This window comes from Lycium barbarum, chromosome 4 (assembly GCF_019175385.1).
Source record: "Lycium barbarum isolate Lr01 chromosome 4, ASM1917538v2, whole genome shotgun sequence".
NCBI classification, from domain to species: domain Eukaryota; kingdom Viridiplantae; phylum Streptophyta; class Magnoliopsida; order Solanales; family Solanaceae; genus Lycium; species Lycium barbarum.
In genome coordinates this window covers 8,050,711-8,078,447 of record NC_083340.1, presented here as the reverse complement: position 1 = coordinate 8,078,447, position 27,737 = coordinate 8,050,711, and the positions used below count along the sequence as shown (strand labels likewise).

General features: G+C 36.1%; 1 protein-coding gene and 1 long non-coding RNA gene across 2 annotated transcripts; one reads left to right on the top strand and one right to left on the bottom strand.

Moving 5' to 3' along the window:
* Nucleotides 1-7,198: 7,198 nt before the first annotated feature.
* Nucleotides 7,199-15,003, bottom strand: LOC132635077 (uncharacterized). The gene is made up of 2 exons (XR_009580414.1): nt 14,594-15,003; nt 7,199-14,506 (listed from the first exon to the last, which is right to left on the bottom strand). It is a non-coding gene; the product is annotated as an uncharacterized LOC132635077 (long non-coding RNA).
* Nucleotides 15,004-16,130: 1,127 nt separating this feature from the next.
* On the top strand, nt 16,131-20,584 carry LOC132635076 (monocopper oxidase-like protein SKU5). Its single transcript, XM_060351295.1, has 9 exons — nt 16,131-16,620; nt 16,799-16,908; nt 17,007-17,277; nt 17,361-17,499; nt 18,092-18,458; nt 18,704-19,069; nt 19,169-19,247; nt 19,884-20,083; nt 20,168-20,584. The coding sequence occupies exons 1-9, from the start codon at nt 16,477-16,479 to the stop codon at nt 20,268-20,270; spliced, it is 1,779 nt and encodes a 592-aa protein (XP_060207278.1). The 5' UTR covers nt 16,131-16,476; the 3' UTR covers nt 20,271-20,584.
* The last annotated feature ends 7,153 nt before the right edge of the window (nt 20,585-27,737 follow it).

Genomic DNA, 27,737 nt, shown 5'->3' with positions numbered 1-27,737 from the left:
TCCCCTTGACTAACGGACAACACTATTTTTTAAAAAAATAAAAATTGCACATGACATTTTATTATTGAAAAATTGATTTATTCTTTTAAAAAGAAATCTGAAAAATCGTTATTTGTAGAATAAGGAAAAATAATTTTTCAACATCCGTTTCTTTAAAAAATAAATGTAGTAAGCCTTTTATATATATATATATATATATATAATAGAATTGGATTTTCATTAAAACATGTGAAATTTTTTTAAGTTTAGAAAACTTTTTTTAACGGGTGGAAACTCCATTTTTTTTTTTAGAAAATTCAATTTTTAAATCTAAAAAACTGATTGTTTTTTTAAGTAAAATGTGCAAAACTAATACTCCATAATTTTCTTCTAGATTTTAAAAAAATATAGTTTTATGGTTTTTTTTTAAACACAGACTTTCCATAAAAAAAATTAATTTTTTCAGATTTTTATAAAAATCCAATTTTTCACATTTTGAAAAGAAAAAAAATTAGTGTTGTCCGTTAGTCAAGGTTTTACTCGTTAAAAAAAAGTTTTCCAAATTTTAAAAAAATTCCAAGGTTTCAAATTTCTTTTTAAAAGAATAAATCAATTTTTCAGTAATAAAATGTCATGTGCAATTTATTTATTTTTTAAAAAAAATTAGTGTTGTCCGTTAGTCAAGGGGAATAAATGAGTCAAAAAAGTTGAATTGAGGGATAGTTTTAGCAAAATAGATGAATAAAGGGTATTTTTATACCTTTTCTAAAAGTTCAGGGGCATTTTTGTTCTTTTCCGTTAAATTTATTTGGGAGTTTGACTAAAAGTGCACCACTTATGCAAACATAATGTACTATTAGTGCTCCATGTAAAAGAATATGTATGATTTTGATCCAAATCCAAACATTATGGATGATTTTGGTCCTTTTCTCATCTAGGTGCCATTTGGAGCTATTTTTGCCATGTGGATGCTTACATGGAAAAAAGAAATGTAGTATGTGTTGGATGATTCTAGAACTATGGAGATTCTTGTGGAGATGCTCGAGATATTCGTGAACTTCCTAGAAGATTTCTTAGGAAAACCTTAGAACATTCTAGCCTAGTGGATAATTCTAGAGTAGGGACTTCTTTGTAAATAAGTAGGGACTTATACATTAATAATTATTTGCATACTAGTCCCTAGGTGAGTAGTATAAATAGAGGGGCATCCATTTGCAAAAACCATCAAGCAAAAATCCAACAAGTCTTCTATAATAAAAAGTTTCATTCTAGTAAATTTCTCGTCTTTCTCAATTACTATTCCCTTAGCGATCTTGAGTGTAGTAATCTCGGCTGACTTGACAAAGCAAGATGGTGAGCAAGTTGTGCAAGAACGTGAGCGAGTTGTCGAGTGCCGCACGTGCGCTTAGTTGAAGACTAAGGACGTGACAACGTGGTATTAGAGGGAAGGTTACGACTAAAGGAATGGCAAACGACGGAGAAATCAACGCTACTAAAACCCAAGCCAACGTCATCCAGGATGCTGCTGGCAAGAAGGGCCATAACAAAAAGAGGAATGACGCTAACAAGAGCCAGGAGGTGCCGCCAGAGGTTGTGCCAAATGAAGGGCTTACATCCCAAGAACCATCTACCACTAAAGAGAGCGAGGATGACGTGGAGGTCCTGTCCGAAGACGTCTCGCTCGGTAAAGAGTGGGTTATGAAGGTTAACGTGGGGATGGACGCTATCCACATATTTGGCCAACGTTTAGGCAAGGTGGAGGGCACTTTTAGCGTTCTTGAGGGGCATACTCTTGAAGAGATTGAAAGCATCCGAAATGACTTGGAAGGGCACATGCAGGCTGAGATTGAGGTAAAGCAAACCATCACTGCCTTAGAGTGCAGACTCATGGAGGCGTTAAGTACTATCGGTGCCATGAAGGCAAAGATAGTGACACTCAAAGAGCAGGTTGATGTTGGTGTGACCGAGGTAGCCAACAATGTTGTCGTGACGAGGGAGGCTAAGATCGCTCCCAAGCCACCAGTGTTCAAAGGGGTTCGTGATGCACAAAAGGTGGAAAACTTTCTTTGGCACTTGGAGGATTATTTCAGGCATGGAAAAGTGAGGGACGATGAGGCCAAGATCAACCTCGCTGTGTTGTACCTAATAGAGACTACCATGTTATGGTGAAGAAGAAAGGTCGCCGATGCTGACAGAGGTCTATGCACAATCAACACGTGGGATCAGTTCAAGCATGAGTTCAAGCGACAGTTCTTCCCAAATAATGTCTTGTATAAGGCAAGACGCAAACTTAGAGAGTTGAAGCAGACAGGGAGCATTCGCGACTATGTCAAGGAGTTCACCACCCTTATGTTTCAAATTCCCAACCTCACTAGCGATGACTTGTTATTTCACTTCATGGACGGGTTATAGAACTAGGCTAAGCAAAAGTTGCAACACCGACAAGTCAGTGATATAGACCAAGTCATAGTGGAGGCCGAGTCTTTGATGGATTTCAAGCATGAAAAACGCGACAAAGGCAAAGGTCATGAGTCAAGGGGTGGCAATGCCAAAGGTGGGGGAGACCGTGGTAAGAACAAGGAGTCTCAATAATACTACTCCAGGACTCAAAATGCCAACAAGTTCGATGGCAAAAAGCCAAATGGTCGTCAGGGCTATGCTGAGAAGAAGGCGCAGATCGAGAAAAAAAGATGCTACATATGTGAAGGACCACATGGCTTCAGAAATTGCCCCGACTTGAAGATCCTTAATGCAATGGTTCGTGAACGAAAGGAGCAGACGCAAGGAGAGAGTTCAGGCACCGCACAGTTAGGTATGATAAGCATATGTGGCGTTGTCAAGGAGTAACCCATCCAACCCGACGAGAATAAAAATCAATACGCGGATCTCACTATAAACAACAAGCTCGCTCGGGCATTGGTGGACACTGGAGCGACTCACAATTTTGTGCCCGAGGCTGCAGCGAAGATACTAGAGTTGAAGCTCGCTCCAATTAACACCCTCGTTAAGACGGTGAATGCTAAGCCAGAAAATGCTCGTGGTGTAGCTAATGGCGTTGGTGTCAAATTGGGCGATTGGAAAGGTACGACAAATTTTACAGCCACTACTATGGATATCTTTGACATTGTTCTGGGAAAAGAGTCTTTAGGCATTGCCACACGATGATCGACCCCTACCTCAAACGTCTCTTGGTCTTGGAGCAAGAAGGAGCTTGCATGGTGCCTACAGTGACTATGCCGCATGCAAAGAGACAAACACAACTTTCAGCTATGCAGCTAATTAAAGGTCTTAAGAAAGGAGAGCTGACATTCATGGCAACCATTGCAAGTTTGGAAGAATACAAGGGTCCCCAGTACATACTGCCTCATTGCATGGAGAAGTTGCTCGAGGAGAACAAAGATGTCATGCCCGATGAGCTACCTAAGCACTTGGCTCCTATACGTGAGGTGGATCATAAGATTGAGTTGGAGCTAGGGGCTAAGCCACCCGTATTTTCTCCTTATCGCATGGCATCGCCTGAGTTGGAGCAGCTTAGGAAACAACTAAAGGAGTTACTAGATGCTGGCCACATTCGCCCATCGAAGGCACCCTTTGGTGCACCAGTGTTGTTTCAAAAGAAGAAGGATGGATCATTGCGCCTGTGTATAGACTATCGGGCACTTAATGAGGTCATAGTAAATAACAAGTACCATCCCGCTCATTGCCGACTTATTTGATAGACTTGGATAAGCCAAGTACTTTACCAAGGTGGATCTTCGCAAATGTTACTACCAGGTTCGGATTGCAGAAGGGGACGAACCAAAGACATCCTGTGTGATAAGGTACGGAGCCTTCGAGTGGTTGGTGATGCCCTTCGGGTTAACCAACGCCCCCGTTACATTTTGCACTCTCATGAATAAGATCTTTCATCCCTACCTAGATCAGTTCGTGGTAGTCTACTTGGATGATATAGTCATCTACAGCAACACCTTGGGGGAGCACGTGAAATACTTACGAAAGGTTTTCCAAGTCTTGCGAGAGAAGGATCTATACATCAAGAGGGAAAAGTGCGAGTTTGCACAATCAAAGGTGCACTTCTTGGGCCATGTCATTAGCAATGGCGAGCTACGCATGGATGAGGCTAAGGTACGGGCTATCCAAGAGTGGGAGGCACCTACAAAGGTAACCGAGTTGAGATCCTTCATTGGCCTTGTTAACTACTACCGGCATTTTATCAATGGCTATTCAGGTAAGGCAGCACCCTTGACCGAGTTGTTAAAGAAGAACAAATCATGGGGATGGACGGAGAACTGCCAAAAGGCGTTTGAAGACCTTAAGGCAGCCGTGACAGAGGAGCCAGTTCTAGCGATGCCCGACTTTAGCATAATGTTCAAGGTGCATACAGATGCTTCTAAATTTGCCATTGGGGGTGTCTTGATGCAAGATAGGAATCCCATAGCGTTCGACAGTCGCAAGTTGAACGATACGGAGTGGCGTTACACGGTGCAAGAGAAGAAGATGACTGCCATAGTGCATTTTCTTCGCACATGGAGACATTATTTGCTGGGGTCAAAGTTCGTGGTCAAGACTGACAATGTGGCCACTAGCTACTTTCAGACACAGAAGAAGCTCACACCAAAACAGGCTAGGTGGCAAGATTTCTTGGCTGAGTTCGACTATGTGTTGGAGTATAAGCCGGGCAAGGGTAACGTTGTAGCCGATGCCTTAAGTAGAAAGGCCGAGCTTGCTGCCATTACTTCAGCAAGTTGGGATATCCGAGAGGCTATAAAGGAAGGCATGCAACATGATCCCACAGCTAAGCAGCTTATGGAGTTAGCCACCCAGGGGAAGACGAGGCGCTTTTGGGTGGAAGACGGTATATTGCTCACCGCAGGCCGGAGAGTCTACGTGCCGAAATTTGGAGCTATTAGGCAGCGTATTATGAAGGAGAGCCACGACACCTTGTGGGCCGGTCACCCAGGTCAACGCCGTACTAGAGCCTTGGTTGAGTCGGTCTACTATTGGTCGTGCATGCGTGAGGATATAGAGTGTTATGTGCAGACTTGTCTTGTATGCAACAAGACAAGGTTGAGCAAAGGCAGTCCGGAGGAATTTTGGCGCCACTACCAATAGCGGAGCGTCCATGGGAGAGCGTGACTATGGACTTTATCACTTGTCTACCGAAGTCCGACGGTTACGGCACTATCATGGTGGTCGTGAATAATTTTCAAAGTATGCCACTTTCATGCCCGCTTCACCAGGATGTACAGCTAAGGAAGCCGCCAAACTATTCTTCAAGAACGTGGTGAAATATTGGGGCTTACCAAGGCATATCATGAGTGATTGAGACCCTCGCTTCACTGGGAACTTTTGGAGGGAGCTGTTCGACATACTTGGCACGGAGCTGCACTTTTCCACTAGTTTCCACCCGCAAACGGATGGACAAACAGAATGGGTCAATGCCTTATTGGAGTGCTATTTAAGGCATTATGTGAGTGCACATCAGAAGGATTGGGCAAGGCTCTTAGACCTAGCCCAGTTCTCCTATAACCTGCAACAGAGTGAGTCTACGGGTCGAACGCCATTTGAGCTAGCCACAGGCCAACAACCACAAACTTCACATTCACTACTGGCAGCATTCGAGGGGAAGAGTTTGGGGGCTTACCATATGGCTAAGGGGTTCGAGGAGCAGCTTGACACTGCTAAGTCCTTTTTGGACAAGGCAGCAAAGAAGATGAAGAAGTTTGCCGACCGCAAGCGTCGTCCCATAGATTATAAGGTGGGGCACATGGTTTTAATGAAGTTTAATCCAAGGCAGTTTAAGACACTATGGGCCGTGCACCAGAACTTGATATGGAAGTATGAGGGGCCGTTTAGGATCATTGCCAAGGTGGGCAAGATCTCATATAAGCTAGAGTTACCGCCTCATCTTAAGATTCATCCCGTTTTCCATGCTAGCGTGCTCAAGCCATACCATGAAGACAAGGATGATCCCAGCCGAGGGCAGTCGAGTCGACCGCTGATTACCATTACCGTCTCTCATAATAAAGAAATTGAGGCTATCATTGATTATTAGGCCAGGCAAAAACAAGGACAGAAAGCCACCGCCATGTTCCTCGTCCACTGGAAGGGACAATCACCGGAGGAGGCCACATGGGAGCGTTATGAAGACTTATGGCAATTTAAAGACAAGATTCGAGAGTTTATGTTGCAACAATGCGCCACGGTCGTCGCAACATCAGGTGGGGGAGAGTGTGATGACCTGCCACATCATCATACCACCTAGGTGCCATTTGGAGCTATTTTTGCCATGTGGATGCTTACATGGAAAAAAAAGTCTAGCATGTGTTGGATGATTCTAGAGCTATGGAGATTCTTGTGGAGATGCTCTAGATATTTATGGACTTCCTAGAAGATTTCTTAGGAAGACCTTAGAACATTCTAGCCTAGTGGATAATTCTAGAGTAGGTACTTCTTTGTAAATAAGTAAGGACTTATCATTAATTATTATTTGCATACTAGTTCCTAGGTGAGTAGTATAAATAGAGGGGCATCCATTTGTAAAAACCATCAAGCAAAAATCCAATAAGTCTTCTATAATAGAAAGCTTCATTCTAGTAAATTTCTCTTGTCTTTCTCAATTACTATTCCCTTAGCGATCTTGAGTGTAGTAATCTAGGCTGACTTGACAAAGCAAGATCGTGAGCAAGTTGTGCAAGAACGTGAGCGAGTTGTCAAGTGCCGCACGTGCACTTAGTTGAAGACTAAGGATGTGACAATAGGGTGCAAAATATTGCAATAAAACATGTTGGGACACGTATATAAACAACACGTAAATTACAACAAAAAGCTTACAAGTTCTTTATGTAGCGAAGATTGAAACTGATTAATCTGTGATTGAAATTATTGGTTCACAATGACCTCCATGGTATATCGTATGAATCTCTTAATCATGATCAAGACCTTAATATGATGTGGTTGAGAAGAAATAGTGAAAATTATTGAGGATTTTGTCTCTCTTATATCTCTAAATTGTATCCTATACATATACTTATGTAATATATGGTAAATTAGGGTTAACAATAATTAGTGTATTTATCCTACTAGCTTATAAAACACCCTTTATGGGAGGATTCTCATTTCCAATAGAACATTCCTGACATTAAAGTATTAACTATTTTGAAAATATTAAACAAACTGTTGGATGTCTCTGAACATACATTTAGCGATCAAGAGATCATTTCTTTGAAATCGAACGACCTTGTGATTATTATTGATTAGTTTATTGGAATACAAATACAGAAGAATTCATGTTCTTTTACAGAAAAGAAAAATGGTGATCGAAATAAAGAAAGAAAGAAGAAGAAGACAGTTCAGACAAAATGATTGAGGCTTCGATGAAGCCTAGGTACACAAAGTATTTGTCCTTTGTCTACGTGGACAAATCACAGCCCCTGATAAAAATGATGGGATGGAATCTCAGCCGTCTGATCAAGGGCAGCTGGAGATAAAGGAAGGAGCTAAGAAGCTTCCTTCATGTGCCTGTAATGCATGTGAGGGAATCAAAATTAGTTACATAATGTACAAATCATAGAATGACAAGTGTATAGGCAGATTTTCTTTTATTATTTATTTATTGCACAAATTACATATACATATAGAAGGTGATGAAATCAATACAAGTATCAGAAAATTTCCCAAAAATGTCTTTGTTTTCTTTCATGGTATCAGAGTAGTAGCTCGATCCAATTTTCTGGTCATCAAATCAACCTTTTACATTATCAAATTCCTAATTTTAACATCAGTCACAATATAGAATGAGTACAAACAATACAAGCACTGAAAGCATTGTAGCTACTACAGTGAATGCTACTAAATTTGATCACTCTCATCCTTACTATCTCAATTCTTCAAATTCACCTGGAATGAATCTCATCAATACCATTTTTTATGGAAGAGGATTTCCAGGGTGGATAAGATATGTTTTAATTGCTTTGTCAACCAAGAAAAAACATGGTTTCATCAATGGAGGTTGTAAACCACCAGATCTGAATCATGTAGACTATGAATAATGGGCCAGTTGCAATGACATGGTCACTGCATGACTGATAAACTCTTTAACAAATGACATTGCAGATAGTGTGATGTACTCTAAAATAGCCAAAGGACTATGGGATAGTTCAGAAAGCAGATTTGGAAAAAACTAATGGTGCACAGTTGTATCATCTTCAAAAGGAACTTTCAGGATTAATCCAAGCAAACAGTGATGTAGCAGGTTACTTCACTAAATTAAAAAGACTGTGGGATGAATTAGACTCAATCAACCCAATTATATGTTGCACTTGTGTGTGTACTTGTGAGGGTAAAACTATGTCAATAAAATCATTAGAGGATCAAAGACTTATACAGTTTCTTATGGGCCTAAATGATGTGTATTCAAAGGCAAGGGGAAACATATTGATGATGAACCCCTTGCCTAGCATGGACACTGCTTATTCTCTATTACTACAAGATGAAAATCATAGAGAAGTGTATGTGAGTGCCAACTACACAAATGATTTTGGATCTGGATCCTTCATGGTAACATCACAAGGAAAATCATATCAAAGAAATGGGCATCAAGGAATGAGAGGACATGGTCAAACACAGCAAAAATTTATTGTCAACACACAAAGACCAGTTAGAGATTTCAAAGGAACAAACCAAGAATATCAAAGTATAATCCAAATGTGAGCTATACATATTGTGGAAAAATAGGACATGTCCAAGACGATTGTCACAGACTTCATGGGTATCCAGCTGATTTTGAGTTTACAAAGTCTAAGGAGTATCATGGAAAGACAAATGGGGTTATGGCTAAAGAAGAAATAGAAACTCCACTCATTACACAAGGGGATGCATCAAGCAGTAGTTGCAGTCAAGGCATGAGTAAGGATCAGTATGCTGAACTAGTTCAAAAGGTTCTTATGGAAGTAAAGATGGGACAAGCAGGAGCTCCAAATGGTGGATTTAATGTAGGAGCAATAGCTGGTGCAATCCTAAAGTACTCAAGAACTTGTCTTTCAGTTTTTAACGCCTTCACCTAGATCATTGATTCAGGTGGATCAGAACATATGCGCTTTGATTCTAAGTCTTTTATTTATTTAAACCCCCTTCTTATGCCTATAAGTATCACTTTACCTAATTCTTTCAGGATTATTGTGACTCATGCATGAAGTATTTCCATTCTGCATAAAATAACTCTTAAAAATGTCCTTTATATTCCAGATTTCAAGTATAACTTATTATCTGTTCACAAGTTGCGCTATTTATATAAGTGTGATATGTTATTCACTTCTAGTGGTTGTATCTTACATGGTCCTTTAATGAGGAACACTCAAGCTTTTGGTCAAGCGAGGGAAGTCTCTACCTATTTCAGCCTGCTAGTCTTAGGTCTAAGCATGTTTCAAATGAAAATGTAGTTTCATTTCCATGTCAAATTTAGTTCCATTTCCAATTTCAGCAAATGTGGTTCCTAGTATAGCATTATGGCATGTAAGTTCGGGACATGTTCCTTACTCAGTAATGATTTTTTTTATTTCATTTATTTCCCTTCTAAATTTCAACATGTTTGTGATGTGTGCCCTAAGGCAAGACAGACTAGACTGCCTTTTCCTCTAAGTCAGATTCATACTAAAAAGCCTTTTGATCTAATTCATATAGACACTGGGGTCCATATAAATGTTGCACTTACAATAGATACAAATACTTTCTCACCATAGTGGATGACTATAGTAGAGACACTGAACATTTTTACTAACTGCTATGAGCAATGCTTTCATATGCTAAACGATTCTCTAGTCATGCTTAAGAAACAGTTCAATGTAAAAGTGAAGATGATCAGGTCTTACAGTGCTATGGAATTAGGCAAAGAAACACAAGAGAGCTTGTTCCTCAAGTCTCAAGGTATAATACATCAAACTTCTTGTGTAGGTACACCCCAACAGAATGAGATAGTGAGAGGAAACATAGACATCTCTTACAAATTACAAGAGGACTGATGTTTCAATCTCATTTACCCAACTCACACTGGGGAGACTTTTTGACAGCAACACACTTAATCAATAGATTTCCGTCAAGGGTTCTTAAATGGAAGACTCCCTATGAGGTTCTATTTGGTAACAAGCACAAATATGACAATTTAAGGAGTTTTGGTTGTTTATGCTATGCATCTGCTTTGTCTAACAACAAGACTAAATTTGATCCTAGGGCAGTTGCTTGTGTGTTTTTAAGATATCCCCAAGGACAGAAGGGGTACAAGTTAATGGAATTGGTTTTCAAGAAAGTTTTTGTCTCAAGAGATGTTCAATTCTTTGAACATCAGTTCCCTTTTGCATTCTATTCGAACTCTAATTCAACAGTCTTTCCTACAATTCATTATAGTTCCACATATTCAGACCCTTTCTTACTCACTCAATCTCATTCTACACTTGTTTCAGATCCCTCTCAATTTATTTCTACTTCTTTTCCTTCATCTTCTACTGTCAATTCTCCCGTTATACATCCACTTTCTCCTTTCTCTACACCAAATAATCTTCATTCTATCCCTAGACTGGATGAATCTCCAGCAATAACTACCACATATTCTTCTATTCCTCATGATATTTCCTTTGTCAACCCTTCTTCTGAACCTCCTACTCAAACAAGAACTTCTGGTAGAATAAATCATAGACCAGGTTATCTAGATGACTACATATGCAACAATATTCACTTAACAGACCTTACTAATGCTTGTTTCATCCATCCTACACAACCTACATCCTTTTCCTTCAGTTCACTATTACTAAATAACCAACAAGTGTTACTTTATATTTCTACCATTCCTGAACCTAAATCTTTTGCTCAAGCTTCCACTTATGAAGGATGGAAACAAGCTACGCAAGAAGAACTTGATGCACTTGCACTAAACCATACTTGGGACATTGTGGAATTGCCACCAGGAAAGAAAGCATTACCTTGTAAATGGGTTTACAACGTAAAGCATAAGACAAATGGGACAATTGAAAGACTAAAATTAGTAGTCGGGGAAGGGAGGGGGGGGGGGGGGGGGGGGCATTCAAGAGGAAGGAGTGGACTATACTAGGACCTTTTCACCAGTGGTCAAGATGACCACCATCAGATGTCTCCTCACTGTTGCTATTAAAAAGGGATGGCAAATGCACCAATTAGATGTGGGTAATGCTTTTCTACATGGTGATCTACAAGAAGAAGTTTATATGGAGTTTCCTGTAGGTAGGCATTGTTCTAATCCTAAGCAGGTCTGCTTATTGAGGAAATCTCTATATGGATTAAAACATGCATGCAGACAATGGTAGAATAAGCATCCAGACAATGGTATGCCAAACTAGGTGGGGTACACTAGTTCTTTGAATGATTATTCATTGTTTTTCAAGGGTACTCAGGATTCAGTTTCTATAATAGCAGTGTATGTAGATGACATTTTGATCACAGGAAATGATCATCCTGAAATCTCTCAGATCACTACTTTTCTCAACAATGAATTCAGAGTCAAACATTTAGGGGATATTAATTATTTCCTAAGTGTTATACCCAATTTTAAACCGGGTTAAATTAGAGCATAACATATTGGAGATTCCTATTTCGCTTTATTTAAGGGAGTCGCCACCTAATTGATTTTAAGGTGAATTAGGGCACCTAATTATTAACTAAGGTAAAGCTAACTAAACCTCTGTTAATAGTCTGCTTAATCAGTGTGATTCTAGGTAAGGGTTCTATATTATCCTAAAGGGAAGGGGTTAGGCATCCTTCAGAATCCGTTAACTACGGTTATCCGGCAAAACTTAGGTTAATTAATTAATGCTAAATAAGGTGCTTTGAATTTTAAGAAAAAAAAAGGGCTAAGAAAGGTTGTTAAGGTTTTAAGGAAAATATAAGAATGTTGCTTAAAATAAGATTTAGAGAAAATATAATAATTTGCATAAGAGAAGACTTTAAATAATTTTAACATAAAAACTGAAACCTAGGGAATTAACTATTGGCTTCTCCTTTAAATTTAACTACCCGTTATTATTAACATCATCCCCACTAATCCGTTAGGATTCATCTAATGTTAAGAAAACGAAACAAGGAAAAGCGTTAGTCATTCAATACCAAAGCAAAATGCACAACAGAGCATAAAATAGAGGAGGAAAGGAATTAAATGGATCGGCCCATTTCAGGCCAATTGCTGTGCACTGTTGCTGCTGTTATGGGTCTCGGCCCCGAATCATTTTACACAGCTGATGGGGCTGACTCGATAGAATGTTTCATTGGGCTTTGGCCCAACATCGAATGCGGAAGAAGACGAGTTCCTCGGACTCGCACGCGGTGGTCATGCATAAAAACGAAAGGAAAAAGATTAGTATGTAATCGATAAATATGGCGAACGATAGACACAGAACATGCTACAGAGATCTACTTCCTAACAGATTAATACTTCAAAAAAATAACAGATTAATAGTTCAAGCTGCTCTGAACTACACTACTATACTTGAATCATAGACATAATGGGATAAAGACTAGCAGCTAAATATACATGAAACTAACACTTCAAACTACCTTAAAACATTAACACGAAACATGGAGGCAAACCATTTAAGCAGCTAACATGAGATCATACTGTTGAATACTAACCAACTATATTAAGCGAGAAATCGAAACAAACGAGCAAGAATTAAAACGCACATAAGAAAATAATAAAACTAAAAGGAGATGAAGATTACCAACTAAACAATACAATACGTCTGCACCCGAAACAATGTTAAAAAGCTAATGCGCCTAAACATGCTTGCAACCATTAACGAACATAACTAAACAAGAATGACAACCAACACACATAAGCAGATATTGAACTAGTAATTAAAAGCCACCACCATACCATCCTAGAACACAGCTAAGCGGGGAAACAACTATAAATTCAAGATAACTAAAAAGAGAAGATTCACTGACCTTCTTCGGGTGCAGCGAAGTGGGTGCGGAGGGTTTCCAATCTACTCGAACACTATCAAATCCAAGCTTGCGATGTTCGGATTTTTTACTCGATTCAGAAACTGCCACCACTACTGAGCATTAAAACTTTTTGGGATTTTGTGCGGCTAAAACAAAAAGCTTCTAAATTCTATGTAGTTTTCAGGCGGCTAAAAGAAGAGAGAATTTCTATTATAGAGAACCAAGATTTATAGGTTTTTCGTTTGTGAAGAAGAGAGAGAGGAGCGGGGGGACAAAGAGAAGTGGGGGACAGAGGGCAGTGGGAGAGACAGGCGTGGGGAACAGGGAGAAGTGGGGGGGGGGGGGGGGAAGAGGACGATGAAAGAGGGAGAGAAGAGAGCTAGGAGCAAGGGGGGTGTGCGGCTGAGAGGAGAAAAAGATGAAACCCTTAGGGGTTTTATTTTTGTTAAAATGAGAATTGGGCCGGGTCGTGGGTTAATGGACTGGGTCAATTTTCTTTTGGGCTGAATTGGCTGAAAATGTGGGCTCGGCGGATGAAAATAATGGGTTAACTGATTTGGGCTGGATATTTTAAAATATTGGGCTGGATGAAAATAGTTTGGCTTCTAGATTTAAATAAGAGACCCATTTCAATTAATCATATACTGAGTGTGCTAAAATATCCCCTAATATAAAGTATGTATTTGTTAGTACTCAGATGAAAATAACATGATATGACATCGCAATAGTTGTGCAATAATATTTTGAAATTCAACAGTAAGTAAACGCTATTATTAAATTATGCGAAGATAAATGCGATGCGTGTGCATAAGCTGGTAAAAGTGCTGAAATGATAAAAAATGTGAATTATAATAATACTGGTAATAAAATAATAATAATAATAATAATAATAATAACAATAACAATAAAATAATAATGGTAGTAGTAACGGTAATAAAAGATAATAACAGTAGTGACTACAACAGGATAATGAAATGCCGGTATTAATAAAAGCTAATAATTATAGTAAAAAATGCAAATAATTATTTTTTAAAGTTGCCAAAATATTGGAAGTGAAAAATAGGTATTTCGGAAGAAAGGTGGGACAAAATTAGATGTCAACACTAAGTATGGAGATTCTAAGGGAAAAACAAAGTTTCATTATCAAGTAGAGAAAATTTACTTTAGACCTTCTATAAGATTTTGATTGCTCAGGTGCTAAAGTCTCCTCTCCTATTAATCCATATTCTCAACTAAATGGCAGTGATGGACCTCTTATATCTAATCTTACCATTTATAGACATTTGATAGGAAAGCTTAACTACTTGACACGTACTAGACTTGACTTATGTTTTGCAGTCTTTACACTTAGTCAGTATGTGTAACAACCTCGTGAAGCACATTTTTCAGTATCTTTAAGAGTTTTGAGATACCTGAAAAATGATCCAGGACAGGGCATCCTTTTATTTTCCGACCTCTCTTTTGATTTGTTGGCTTTTTGCCATACTGATTGGGCATCTTGTAACGATTCTCGTCGTTCAATGAGTGGATATTTTATGACACTCGGTGGTGCTCCTATTTCCTGGAAATCAAAGAAATAAGCTTTAGTTTCTTTATCATCTGCCGGACCGGAATATAGATCCATGAGAAGAGTGACAATAGAGATTACCTGGTTGGTACGAGTTCTTCAGGATCTTTTAGTTCCTCATAATTTTCCCATTACTGTACACTCCGACAGCCAGGTGGCGATTCACATCGCTAAAAATCCAGTTTTCCACGAAAGGACGAAGCACGTGGAGTTGGATTGTCATTTTGTACATCAACAGTTCATTTCTGGCTGGATTACTCTTTTTTTCGTCCCTTCGGAGCATCAAATTGCGGATATTTTCTCCAAACCCTTATCTGGGGTTTCTCATCGATCATTGCTTAACAATTTGGGGGTAATTTCACCACCCTCCAATTTGAGGGGGATATTGGAATACAAATACAGAAGAATTCATGTTCTTCTACAGAAAAGAAAAATAGTGATCGAAGTAAAGAAATAAAGAAAGAAGAAGAAGATGGTTCAGACAAAATGATTGAGGCTTCGATGAAGCCTATGTACACAAAGTATTTGTCCCATGTCTATGTGGACAAATCACAGCCTCTGATAAAAAATATGGGATTGTATCTTAGCCGTACGATCAAGGCCAGCTGGAGATAAAGAAAGGAACTGAGAAGCTTCCTTCACGTGCCTGTCATGTGAGGGAATCAAAATTAGTTACGTAGTGTACAAATCATAGAATGATAAGTGTATAGGCGTATTTTCTTTTATTATTTAGTTATTGCACAAATTACATGTATATATGGAAGGTGATGAAATCAATACAAGTATCAGAAAATTTCACAAAATTATCTTTGTTTTCTTTCACAGTTAGACCCTTTTATTTTATTTTATGAATTTGTGAAAAATATATAAGTTGTTATTATTATTATTATTATTATTGTTGTTGTTGTTGTTGTACAAAAGTGATGATATTATTACGGAAAAGCCATCATGCATGCTTGAACAATTTGTGCTCCATCCATGTTGTAAATTGTGGGTACTTGTACTATTAATCCATATTGTACATTGAGGGCTATAATTTCATGCTCTTCTAAAGACAACTTTTCACAGTGCTTTAATATTTTCATTTACAAATCTATAGAAAAAAGTAAAAATCATAAGGTATCGGTCACAGTATTTGTGTTATTGCTTTGGTACGTATGCTTTAATTGTTGAGGTATTCCTAACAATTAATAATGGCGCATTCCACGTATGAATCAAACAAGGTAAATAAAATTTCTTCACTTCTTCAAATTTAATTTACGAATTATGTAATATGAGGAAAAAGTTCAAATGTATTCTTGTACTTTGTGAAAGTTTGACTCATCCATATCTTTGACATCAGTACCATTTTGGCTTGAAATTGCCTCAGTAATATCATACCCATATTTTCACTTTAGTAATTTCATTCCCTAGTGAAATAAATATTTCTTATTTTGATATTTTTCTCCTACATATCTTATCTGTCATTGGCTCATTTCTTGTCAATCTCTCTCACACACATTACACGCAAAGACACGCATTCCTTTTCTTGATTACACACTTTCCATCAATCCATGCATTGCTCTTATTCATGTGCACCCTTATAATTATGCTCATTTTTAATACTACTTATTTTTAGCCATTTGGAACCGACAAAAAAACTTTCAGCTAAGCCCTTCTAAATTCCAAGCTAGCACCACCATTACTTTTTATTTTTCCACTCTCTGTAGTCTGTACCCATAAAAAAGTAAATTGAACCGTTGCTACTTTCCTATTACTATTAATATAACAAACAAAACTTACCACTACTACCACTTGCACTTTCTCTCAGCTGCTTTCCTAGCTCTCTTTTCAGCTCATTTTTTTTCTTTGTTCTCCATCCTTATAATTATGTAACTGCACAAAAAAAGGGTACATTTTCTTGAATCTTTATTGTAAAAACACCTTGAGAAAAGTATTGATCTTTACTTATTTTGTTGAACACAATGGCTTCCTCAACTTGGTCTTTCCAAATTACCTTTATTTGCATTTTCTTGTTTATGGGGTTAAGTTTTGCTGGAGATCCATTTAAGTTTTTTAACTTTGAAGTCTCATACATTGAAGCTTCACCACTTGGTGTGCCCCAACAGGTAAGTTTGTTTTTTTTGTCCAGATCTCTTGTTTTTTTGTTGCTTCCAAGGTAACATGTCAAGTGTTAAATGTTTTGTATAGTGTTTGGTTTCAGATCTATGGGATATGTGATGTCAAAGTTTTCAACTTTGTGTTTAGTGTTAGTGTTAGTTACATTTAGCTGCTTAATATTTTCAGGTTATTGCTATTAATGGAAAATTTCCTGGACCAACAATGAATGTGACAACTAATGACAATGTTGTTGTTAATGTGAGGAACAAATTAGAGGAAGACCTCCTCTTTCATTGGTAAGAGTACACTCTTTTGAATATTAATGGTTTTTTTTTTTTTTTTTTTTTTGTTTAAATTTTTTTGTGTATTTAAGTTAATTTTTGTGGTAATATAGGTCTGGGGTTCAGCAAAAGAGGAGTTCTTGGCAAGATGGATTACTAGGAACAAACTGTCCAATCCCTTCAAAGTGGAACTGGACTTACCAATTTCAAGTGAAGGACCAAATTGGAAGTTTTTTTTACTTCCCTTCACTAAATTTTCAGAGAGCATCAGGTGGTTTTGGTGGATTAACAATTAACAACAGGGGTGAAATTCCAATCCCTTTTGATTTTCCATATGATGATATGACTATTATGATTGGTGATTGGTACACCAGAAATCACACGGTTAGTGTCTACGCGATGAGTTTGTTGTTTAATAAAGCTTTTGTTGAAGTTAAATGTGTGCCTTTGCTTGTTGTTGGATGTAGTCTTTGAGGAACACTCTTCTTGCTGGGAAAGATCTGGGGAAGCCAGATGGTGTTTTAATTAATGGGAAAGGTCCTTATAGATACAATGATACTATTGTGCCTGATGGCATTGACTATGAAACAATCACTGTCCATCCAGGTAAGCTACATGGAGTAATTCATGTTATTTGTTACACAACAAAAATCTTGAAAATTCTTAGTATTGCTATTTAGACAACTACATGACTTTTATCTGCTTAAAAAAAATTCTTTGGTACTTTCGCGATAAAACTATCTCTAGAAACTTTAGAGTTTGATTACACGTTCTTTGCAAATATTTATGCTTTTGTGTTTCTTTAGTATAGAGAAGGGAAAAGGTTCTCTGAAATAATGCATCCATATGTAGAACTTAATTGGTTATCTGTGACTCTAAGTAGGCATTTGGCCATAGATTCCAAATATTTTTCACTTTATGTGAAATTTATGAAGTTGGTATTGTGTTTGGTTATATTTTTTGCAAAGGAAGAGAGCACTTTATTTGGACTTTATAAAGTTGGAGTAGGAAAACAGGTTTACCAAATTTGGCCAAATGATTTTGAAATAAAGTGAATTATTCCGGAAAAGTGAATAATTCTCATGGCCAAATGGCTCCTTAAGTTCTCATTTAGTGCAACTTTGTCTTGTTAATTATCTAAAATGTGATACGCTTCTCTTCTTGGTTATTTTACAATGCTAATATTATGATTCTGCAGGCAAAACCTATAGAATTCGTGTAAGCAATGTTGGAATATCAACGAGCTTGAACTTCAGAATTCAGAATCATAACTTACTTTTGGCAGAAGCAGAGGGATCATATACTGTGCAGCAAAACTATACTAGCTTAGACATTCATGTTGGGCAATCATACTCCTTTTTGATAACCATGGATCAGAATGCAAGTTCTGATTACTATATTGTCGCCAGTGCCAGATTTGTCAACCAATCACAATGGCAAAGAGTCACTGGTGTAGGCATTTTGAAATATACAAACTCCAAAGGAAAGGCACACGGCCCTCTTCCTGAACCACCACAAGATGAATTCGACAAAACTTTCTCCATGAACCAGGCTAGATCTATCAGGTTTGTTTTGGGCTTTTTTCATTTTTGGCCAGTCGGCCGAAATTAATTATGGGCGCTATCGAGAATACAAAATCTATGCACTGATTATGTATATTATATGTATTTATTGTGTATACAATATGTATATTATATATATACATAATCTATACATCTGCTGGTTATTATTCCTTTGAGCGGTCCAAAATTAATTATTCCTAAATATTTTCTGCCACTTACTGTTTGGTGTTACCTTGTACTCTATATAGATGGAATGTATCTGCCAGCGGAGCTCGCCCAAATCCTCAAGGTTCTTTCAGATATGGCTCGATTAATGTCACAGAGATATACGTGATCCAAAATTTGCCGCCAAGGATGGTAGACGGAAAAAGGAGAACAACACTTAATGGAATTTCATTTGTTAATCCCAAAACACCAATCAGACTTGCTGACAAGTACAAATTGAAGGGTGTATATAAGCTAGATTTCCCTACAGCACCACTATCCGGACCTCCTAAAATGGAAACCTCTGTTATTAATGGAACCTACAGGGGATTTATGGAAATAATATTACAAAACAATGATACCAAAGTTCACACATACCATATGAGTGGATATGCCTTTTTTGTGGTCGGGTATGATCTTGCCTCCTCTGTTGTTCATTGTACTCAAACCTGAAACTGAAAATACTCATTTCTCTAAACCTGACTTTTTCCACTAATGCAAACTTGCAGGATGGATTATGGTGTGTGGTCAAATAATAGTAGGGGCACTTATAACAAATGGGATGGAATAGCTCGCACCACAACACAGGTAATCATTGATATATCTTGAGAATCTCTCTGAATTCGTGGCTAGTACAGGCTTACAATCCTTAGCCATCACTCTGCTGTAGCATGTTGAACTATGGATGTATATGTGCCTTGGCCAAACTCACTATATTTTTGTTGCTGTCTCAATGGAACTGCTTACAACTCAATGAGTTCAATTCTTTTCTTATCTGTATATGCCAGTGATAAGATTATTTTGTACTACAATATGACTGCTAATCTTAAACATCGAATCAAAACTCAGTTTACTTGATGTTGTCACGATAATTGTGCTGTAGAGTATTGAATGTGCCAAGCTTCTGCGACATGTTATATGCCAGTCAAAGAATCTTTTTACCAACTTTCTTCACAATGATTGAGAAACATTTTCTATTGCCTATATCACCCATGTCTCTGTCCTTCCATTAGAAAACTTCTTCCGTCAACTGGCACAACTATTATTGCTCCACGTTAGGAGTAGGCAATGCCATTTAAATGGCATAACCTTAAGGGAGCGAATCTGTTATCGTTGTCTGTTACTTGTGATATTTTGTGCTTCGATGTAGTTCCAAATTTCATTTTATGTCTTAAAAGTCTCTATCTTGTGACAATTCTCTCACCTTTCCTATGGTGCTCGCAGGTTTTCCCAGGGGCATGGACAGCAATCTTGGTTTCCCTTGACAATGTTGGAATTTGGAACCTGAGGACAGAAAACCTTGATTCATGGTTTCTAGGCCAAGAAACATACATAAGGGTCGTTAACTCCGAGGCCTCTAACAAAACAGAGTTGCCAATGCCAGACAATGCACTCTTCTGTGGCAAACTTAGCAAACTGCAAAAGTAAGTAAACAACAACTAATCTTCACCTAAATTGCTTAAGCATATTAACTTAGAATTGTCTAATATGGCTTCATTAATCTTCAGGCCTCAAGATACATCATCTGCAAAATCCATTAGAGGCAACGGGTCGAAATTCTCTTTCATGATGATGCTGCTGGTATCTGCAATATTTGCTGTGTTCCAGTAGGAAACTTTTTCCAGTGGATGCTTTGTTTTGTGGTTAAAAAGAATACGGGAGCCTGGCTTTGCCTTTGTGAGGTCTGTGATTTGTAGTAAGATTGTAGTTGTCTAGTTGTAGTTATGTTGATATCAAGAAGAGGCCATTATTATTAATTGTTTTGACTTGTAATTTGTCATTATTAATTTCCGGTTGTGTTAAAATGCTCCCCCGGATGGTTGTTTAATTTATTGGTATTCCACACACATTCTTTTTAATTGCCTATAATATATGTAATGGCTACTATTCATTAATTTTATTAGCACATTCCCCTTTGTCGCTCACCTTAAGTATATCACATTTGTTATTGTTAACTAGCTCTTTTGTTTTTCTCTCCTAAGTACTCCCTTTATTCACTTTTACTTGTTCACTTTTGCTTGTCCACTTTGCACTTTTCATGCTATTTAAGAAATAATAAATGTAGTATGTAATTTACTAATTTTCCTATATTAATTTATGCATGTTTTTATTGGATTTAAAAAATGATTTGAAGTGAGTAATTAATACTATGGGTAAAATAGGAATTTTTTTTTATCTTATCTTAATATGTGAAAAATGACAAGTAAAAATGAAAACTTATTTTAGAAATAGTGGGCAAGTAAAAGTGAACGGAAGGAGTAATCATCTGATGTCCGAATGTACCTGCTTGAGTGGTCCAGATTTGTGTCGCATATGGTCATTCATTAAAGAGAAAAACATTGCCTACTAAGATTTCTATTCCCAGGGCTCGAACTTGAGCAATTAATCTTGAGCTTACAGTTAGACAATAACTGTATTGATGATCTACTAGCATCACTCTACTCATAATTTTAAGAAAATTCAAATTCAATACCTTTTTTATTCTGTGTGATATATCCCTTTCACCTCATGATTTTCTTTAGCTCTTCACTATACATAATTTTTTTTAACATTCGACACTTTTTATCCATACTATGCAGGGTCGGATTTAACACATATATTTTGCTTTAAAGATTAGTCTTTACCATCTATACACTCAAAATGAAGTTTGAACATCATCCAAATTACATTCACAAGAAAAGAAACAGGAACCAGCCAATACTTCACAAAATTTGTCTCGACTCTTTTGCTTCTCTGGAAATCAAATCAGGAAGCATAAGTGGTCCAATATTCAGAATATTTGATTGGCAAAGTACCAGCCGGGACTTGTTTGCACTCCAAGAATCAAAATCCAATTTGCCTTTGATTCTTTACAGATGATTAAGCAATAGAAAATGTATCCTGTTGATGTAATTTTTACTTACAATTACTCTGCTTTGGGAAAAAGAGTTAATTATTATATTGTATTGTGTTGTTAGTTTAAATACAATATTGTTTTGGTTGTTATTTAAATTTTATTATATCCTATCGTTAGATCCATCATTATGTAATGCCGAAAAGTTTCATTTTATGTAACGACCGATTTAGTGTTATTACGTCGTGATCTTATCTATTTATTCTCATTTTGTCTTTACTTATTATCTAATAATCATATCTTTTTTCCTTTATTCTACCTTTTTATGATAGCTCTACATTGTATTCAACCTTTCATGTAGGTTTATGACTCAAACTGTTGATGTCTAACATTATTTAATGACTGAAAACGATACGATCTTTTCAAATGTTGTATTCATCTAAATAATACAATACAACAAAATATGATATTATACGTACATTATGAAACAATAAGTAACAACCATCCAACCAAAGTGTGAATGCACATTTAGCCTAGAATCCTTGTTTCCTCAAACCACAGCCTTCATATATTCAAGTTTTTCCCAAAAAGAAATAGAAATATAAAAGAAAAAAAATTGTTCTTTGTCTAATCGGAGTCAAACTTGGGGCCAAAACCGTCACATGAATTCACGTGAGGTCCCTAGATTGTCATAACTCATAAATGCAACACACAAAAAGGACTAGTCGAAATAAAAGACTACTAATGTATTTACTGGTTACTCCCTTCGGTTCATTAAGGATTTTGTACTCCCAATGAGAATGATACTCCATCTATCCAATTTTACTTGTCCATGTGGCTTGACACACCTTTAAGAAACAATAAATAAAAAGATAATTTATCATATCACTCCTAATTATCATAAGTCATCTCACTCATTAAAAAATGAATTGAAAATAATTAGTACTTAATAATAAGAGTAAAATATGTATAAAATGGTAAATTTTGTCTTTTTCTTTTCAAATTGGACAAGTAAAAGTGGACGGAGATAGTATGTAATAGTTTTATTTAACATATTCATCTAAATTATCTTCTTCGTTTCCGAAGGTTTAATCATTTCACATAATTATTAATTAATACTCATTCTAATTGGAGCAATAAGGGTAAACTTGAAAGGAAAAAAAAAACAAATAAATATCATCTTATTTTTTCAAAATTCAAAACGTCAAATATTTAAAACAAATATAATTTGTCAAAGGGAATAAAATAACATACTAGAGGGCCATCCTTATTCAAGCAGTTGTACATTACTTTATCGTGGTATTTCTGTCATATCAGCTCCTTCCTTTCATTTTCTAGGATCTGTAAGGCAACTACCAACAGCATCATGTGTGTAGCATGACCAGACACTTCAATGATACAAAGAAAAGATCAAATGTAAACACCAGACAGAATAACAAATAATGACTCTCGAACATCATATCATATTAGTTGTTGAAATGTAACACATTGACAATCATATAAGCTGTCCACATTTCTTTTCTTCTTCACGTCTTTTGAATGCCATTATGAAGCTAACTACCAAAGGAAGATGTAAAAGGGGCACACGTAATTCGATTATGGTCACTTAAGTAGCTAGTTCTAATTTTATTTTACTTTTTTACTTTTGGCAGATGAAAATCTTATCCTAAAAACAACCTTTTAACTTTTTTTGGGTAGAAAGGGGTTCAAATGACGTTATAATTGTGAGGCCCCAAGTAATCATTACCAATTTTTACTGTATAGATGATATCGATTCCGTATTCTGTTTCTAGGAGTAAACAGGCTTTGGGCCCAAGGATTTGGTCCTATCCAAAAATGACTTGGGCTAGTCGGTTTCTGGGCCGATATTTTATTTATAGTCACCAATCGATATATGGTTAAAAAATAGACACCTTTCACATCACATTAATATAAGTGTGAAAGGACTTTTTTGGCCCTTTGCTATTGATATATTTTTTCTTTTTCTACATGGACGAACTGCACGAATCACTTTCTCAATTTTTAAGCAGTATAGAGATACAGTGTTTCTAATCTTAAAAATAAAATGAAGTGATAAATTAAAGTAAATAATACAAAAGTATCATTCATAAATTTAAACAAGGGAAAAGGGTCAAATATACCCCTCTATTTTATTTTATTAGTCAATTTTATCCTCCGTTAATGAAAAAGAATAAATATACCCCTGCCGTTAACAAAGTTTACACTTGTACCCCTATTTGGATGGAAAACTAAAATCAAATTAAATTATCCGATTTTAAAAAAATTACTCAATTCCTAAGACCTATTTATGAATAGTAACTACCTTTTATTTTATTTATTGTTCATAACTAAAATATTTTTTTAAATTACACATCATAACTAGTGTCCTGTATTTCACAAGTTTCTCTTTTAAATTAGTTTTCTCTCACCTCTCAAATCTATTTCTCCCTTACCCTTCTTTTTCTCTCTCTCCGTTCCCTCTCCTGCCCCCAGATCTGTGGGATCTACTTCCCTTGGACAAGCCATCTTGCTAAAAGATTGTACGTGCAGAAATAATGGTCACCAGTTTCTTAAGCCAACTGGACATGACCACTTTTATATATGAGAGCGTTCATAAGAAGAGGGAAATCTGAAGAGACAAATTCTTTAACTATACTCATAATGGCTAAACTGGCAAATTGCTTCAACCAAACCAGTTAGATTTGATAAGCTTCTTAAATTCAAACTTCTATTTTTCCCTGCAATTCTTGGCTTTAGTCAAAATTTGAGGTGTTAATTCAAAGTTTCTGGATCTATAATTGGATTTTAATGCCCACAGGTCTGGTGATTGTTTGATGTCAAAGAAATGTGTGTTTAAATGTTTCTTAAAGATCTTCTTCAATCTAAAAAGGTTGAAATTCGCTGAAACAATTCTAAGTGGAACAATTCCAAATTCATCAGTATCCATAGCCCCACAAGTTATCAAATTTCTGAAAATACTTGAAGCCCCATTTGAATAGCTTCTACTCTTGTTCAATTTCGGGTTTTTTGACGTTTTGGTTTGTTCCTTACTTTTCCGACACTGCCACTTCTTCTCCGCGGCGGCAGCGGTGGTTCACCAATGGTTCAACGCATACTCCACCTCCGATGAGAGTTGTGGAGCTTCATGCTCACCAAGTGTTTGATAAAACGTTTCAGTATATTTCAGTGTACTGTTTCAGTATATTTCGTTGTATTTCTAATTTATAAAACAGTTTCTGATATATTTCATTGTATTCCATTGCATATACGCATACTATAATTTTATATTTCTTAAACAATCAACCATATTTCATTGTATTCCAGTGTATGTTTTTCTGTATTTGGAAGTATTTCTAAAAGTTTGTAATTGAGTAATTTGGAGAGAGAAACGTGGGTTGTTATGGAACTTCAACAGTTATGCGTGATACATGGTTGATTTAATTTGACTTACCATTTAAAATGAAAGAAGAGAATCTGTTCCATAAATACAGCCTATTTTGACTCTGCCAGATTTTGTATTTCAGTGTATTTCAAAAATGCGAACTCTGCTGGATTTTGTATTTCCCTGTATTTCAAAAACGCGAAATACAACAAAAACTAGCTACAATTTGTAAATATAGAAAAAGTAGCTATAAATTGCTAGAAGCTATTAAAAGGTAGCTGTTTATGTAAGTTTACAATTTTTTTACTCCCTCCTTCCCAAAAAGATTATCTTTCTTTTCTTTTTACTCTATCCCAAAAAGATTGACACCTTTCTATATTTAGAAATAATTTAACTTTATTCGATGATTTACAGCCACACAAATGTCTAAGGTTTGTTTTGGACCACACATTTCAAAAGTCTTCCTTTGTTACTTAAACTTTATGCCAAGTCAAACTAAGAAATTTTTTTTAAAACGGAGGGAGTAGTATTTTTGTAACAGATCTCCTGTGGCTGCGCAAGAAGTGTTCATGCCAATTCTACTACTGCGAAATGCACCTAGGTCATATTTTCATAGTTTCTTCCAGAAATGAGGAATACAATGTATATTATTTTGTGTTTATTAGTATATCTGGATCTATTTTTACAACGAAAATTTATGGGTTAGAAAAAGTATTTTGTTTTTAAATGCCATTATATGATTTTCCCCCACCAAAATGCAATGTTAAGTTTGGCAGCAAAATACAGGGATTTTTGTTTGCCTTTGTGTTTTTATGTCTGTCAAATACTCTAGTAAAAGTCCATAGAATTTCACTTATAGACGTTTGAACTCTAGGACACTTGTAAAAGCCCTTAGAATTTCGCTTGCATAAGTTTGATTTGAAATATACTTAAAAATTGATGAGCTTTTTTTATATACTAATTTTTTGACACGTGCGTTGCACGTGTAATCCGATTAAACATTACAAGCTGTTTAAAAATTACATGAATATTATTATAACATACATGTGCGTGAAGTGTTGCCCAGAATTTGAAGGAAGAATGGAAGTTAAACTGATAAATGTTGCAAACAATAAAACAATATTGAGCTCAAAATGATTGATTAGTACATGTTTGAACTTGCGAAGGTAAATAATACTATTAAGTTCTGTTGGTAATTTTCCTTAATTACATTAATTTCTATCATGTTATGAGGTGCAAAAATGTGATATGAGAATATCTCACGTAGTCTTTGTATTTTTATTTTTTATAATCAATGTTCTTATAGAAAGTTTCATTTTGATACTTTGGTTGCTCTATAATGACCGAAACTATTGTTGTCGGTATTAATATTTTGTTGAAACTGAAATACGACTTTCCATATGAGAAAATATGTAGCAAAAGACGTTAGAACTCGCAAACAGAATTAATAATATATATAAAAGTTAAACCTTATACACGACATACCTCAAGTAATATATAGAAAAATATTGCTGAATGTATTACTAAAAGCTAATCAAAGTAAAGTTTAGCTACACTTTGTTATAATTCTAATAACATTCTCTATATGATTATTTGATTTATTGAATAGTTTAGAGTAATAAAGAATAGTCGAAAGGAATCCACAGAGAAAAGCCAAAATGCCTAAAATCAAAATTGTCACCACTATTAGAAATTAACCGTGAATAAAGTATATACTCATCTTTACAAAAATCGTTAGGTATAATGTCGCACAAATATGAACGGAAAAATACACTTTCGTTGTCTATTTGAAATTAAGTTGTTGCTCTCATATCATACAAATCATAGAAAAAGAAAAAATGGAACAAAAAGGGTGAAAATGAGCAACATCGGTGAATTAATGTTTGCAACACTACGTTCGATACTTTCATTCAAAGTAATGATCTTTAAGCAATAATCTATGTAAATTAACTCGTATTCAGACAATTGGCAATATGAATATTGGTGGCATACTGCATAAAATTACTAAAGTATTATCAAACTCACCCGATACTAATAAAGGTTTGGTCAATTAAGTACCACTTGCAAGAATGAAAACACAACAAAAAGAAACAAAACAATCTCCAACAACAATACAAAATGACTAAAACATTACATACAAATATGGGTTGTGTACCTAATTTCGTTGGACGATCATAACTTGACTTCAAAATGGAAAAGAAAAATCAATATTGTGAGCTGACAATAAGCTTTTCTCGAGGAATGGGTCGTCCATTCTACTTCAAACTTCTAATTATAAAGAAGAAATAAGCGAAATAAATTATGGAAAGTAACATGATTGGACTGTCACAGATTAATAGCCTGTTTGGCCAAGCTTATTTTCCCCCCAAAAGTACTTATTTTTTCAATAAGTGCTTATTTTAAAAAAAGTGAGGTGTTTGGCCAAGCTTTTGGGAGAAAATAAGTACTTTTGGGGAGTAGTAGAAGCAGTTTTTCAGAAGCTAAAAAAATAACTTTTGCCCCAAAAGTACTTTTGAGAAAAATACACATAGAAGCACCTTTTAAAAGCTTGGCCAAACACTAATTGCTGCTCAAAAGTACTTTTTAAATTAATTGGCCAAACACAAACTGCTTTTAGCCAAAAGTATTTTTTAAAATAAGCTATCTTTAGAAGTTTGGCCAAACAGGCTATAACTCTCCCACTGCAAGAGATTTTTTCTTCTTAACTTCAAAATGACGCCATCTCTGCTTCTTCTAAATTGTCTTCTTGTCGATATGTTCTAAGCCATTATAACCATGAATATTCCTGAGAGAAGATTTACAAAAACAAAATATGTTAGTGAAGCGGAAAATGCTAATTTTGATACTACTTTATCAGCTCTTT

Excerpts from the sequence above, each read along its gene's own strand:
- LOC132635076 (XM_060351295.1), top strand. The coding sequence starts at position 16,477 with ATGGCTTCCTCAACTTGGTCTTTCCAAATTACCTTTATTTGCATTTTC. Across the intron at positions 18,459-18,703 it reads AACCAGGCTAGATCTATCAG|ATGGAATGTATCTGCCAGCG; the intron begins GTTTGTTTTGGG and ends TACTCTATATAG. Across the intron at positions 19,070-19,168 it reads TATGCCTTTTTTGTGGTCGG|GATGGATTATGGTGTGTGGT; the intron begins GTATGATCTTGC and ends GCAAACTTGCAG.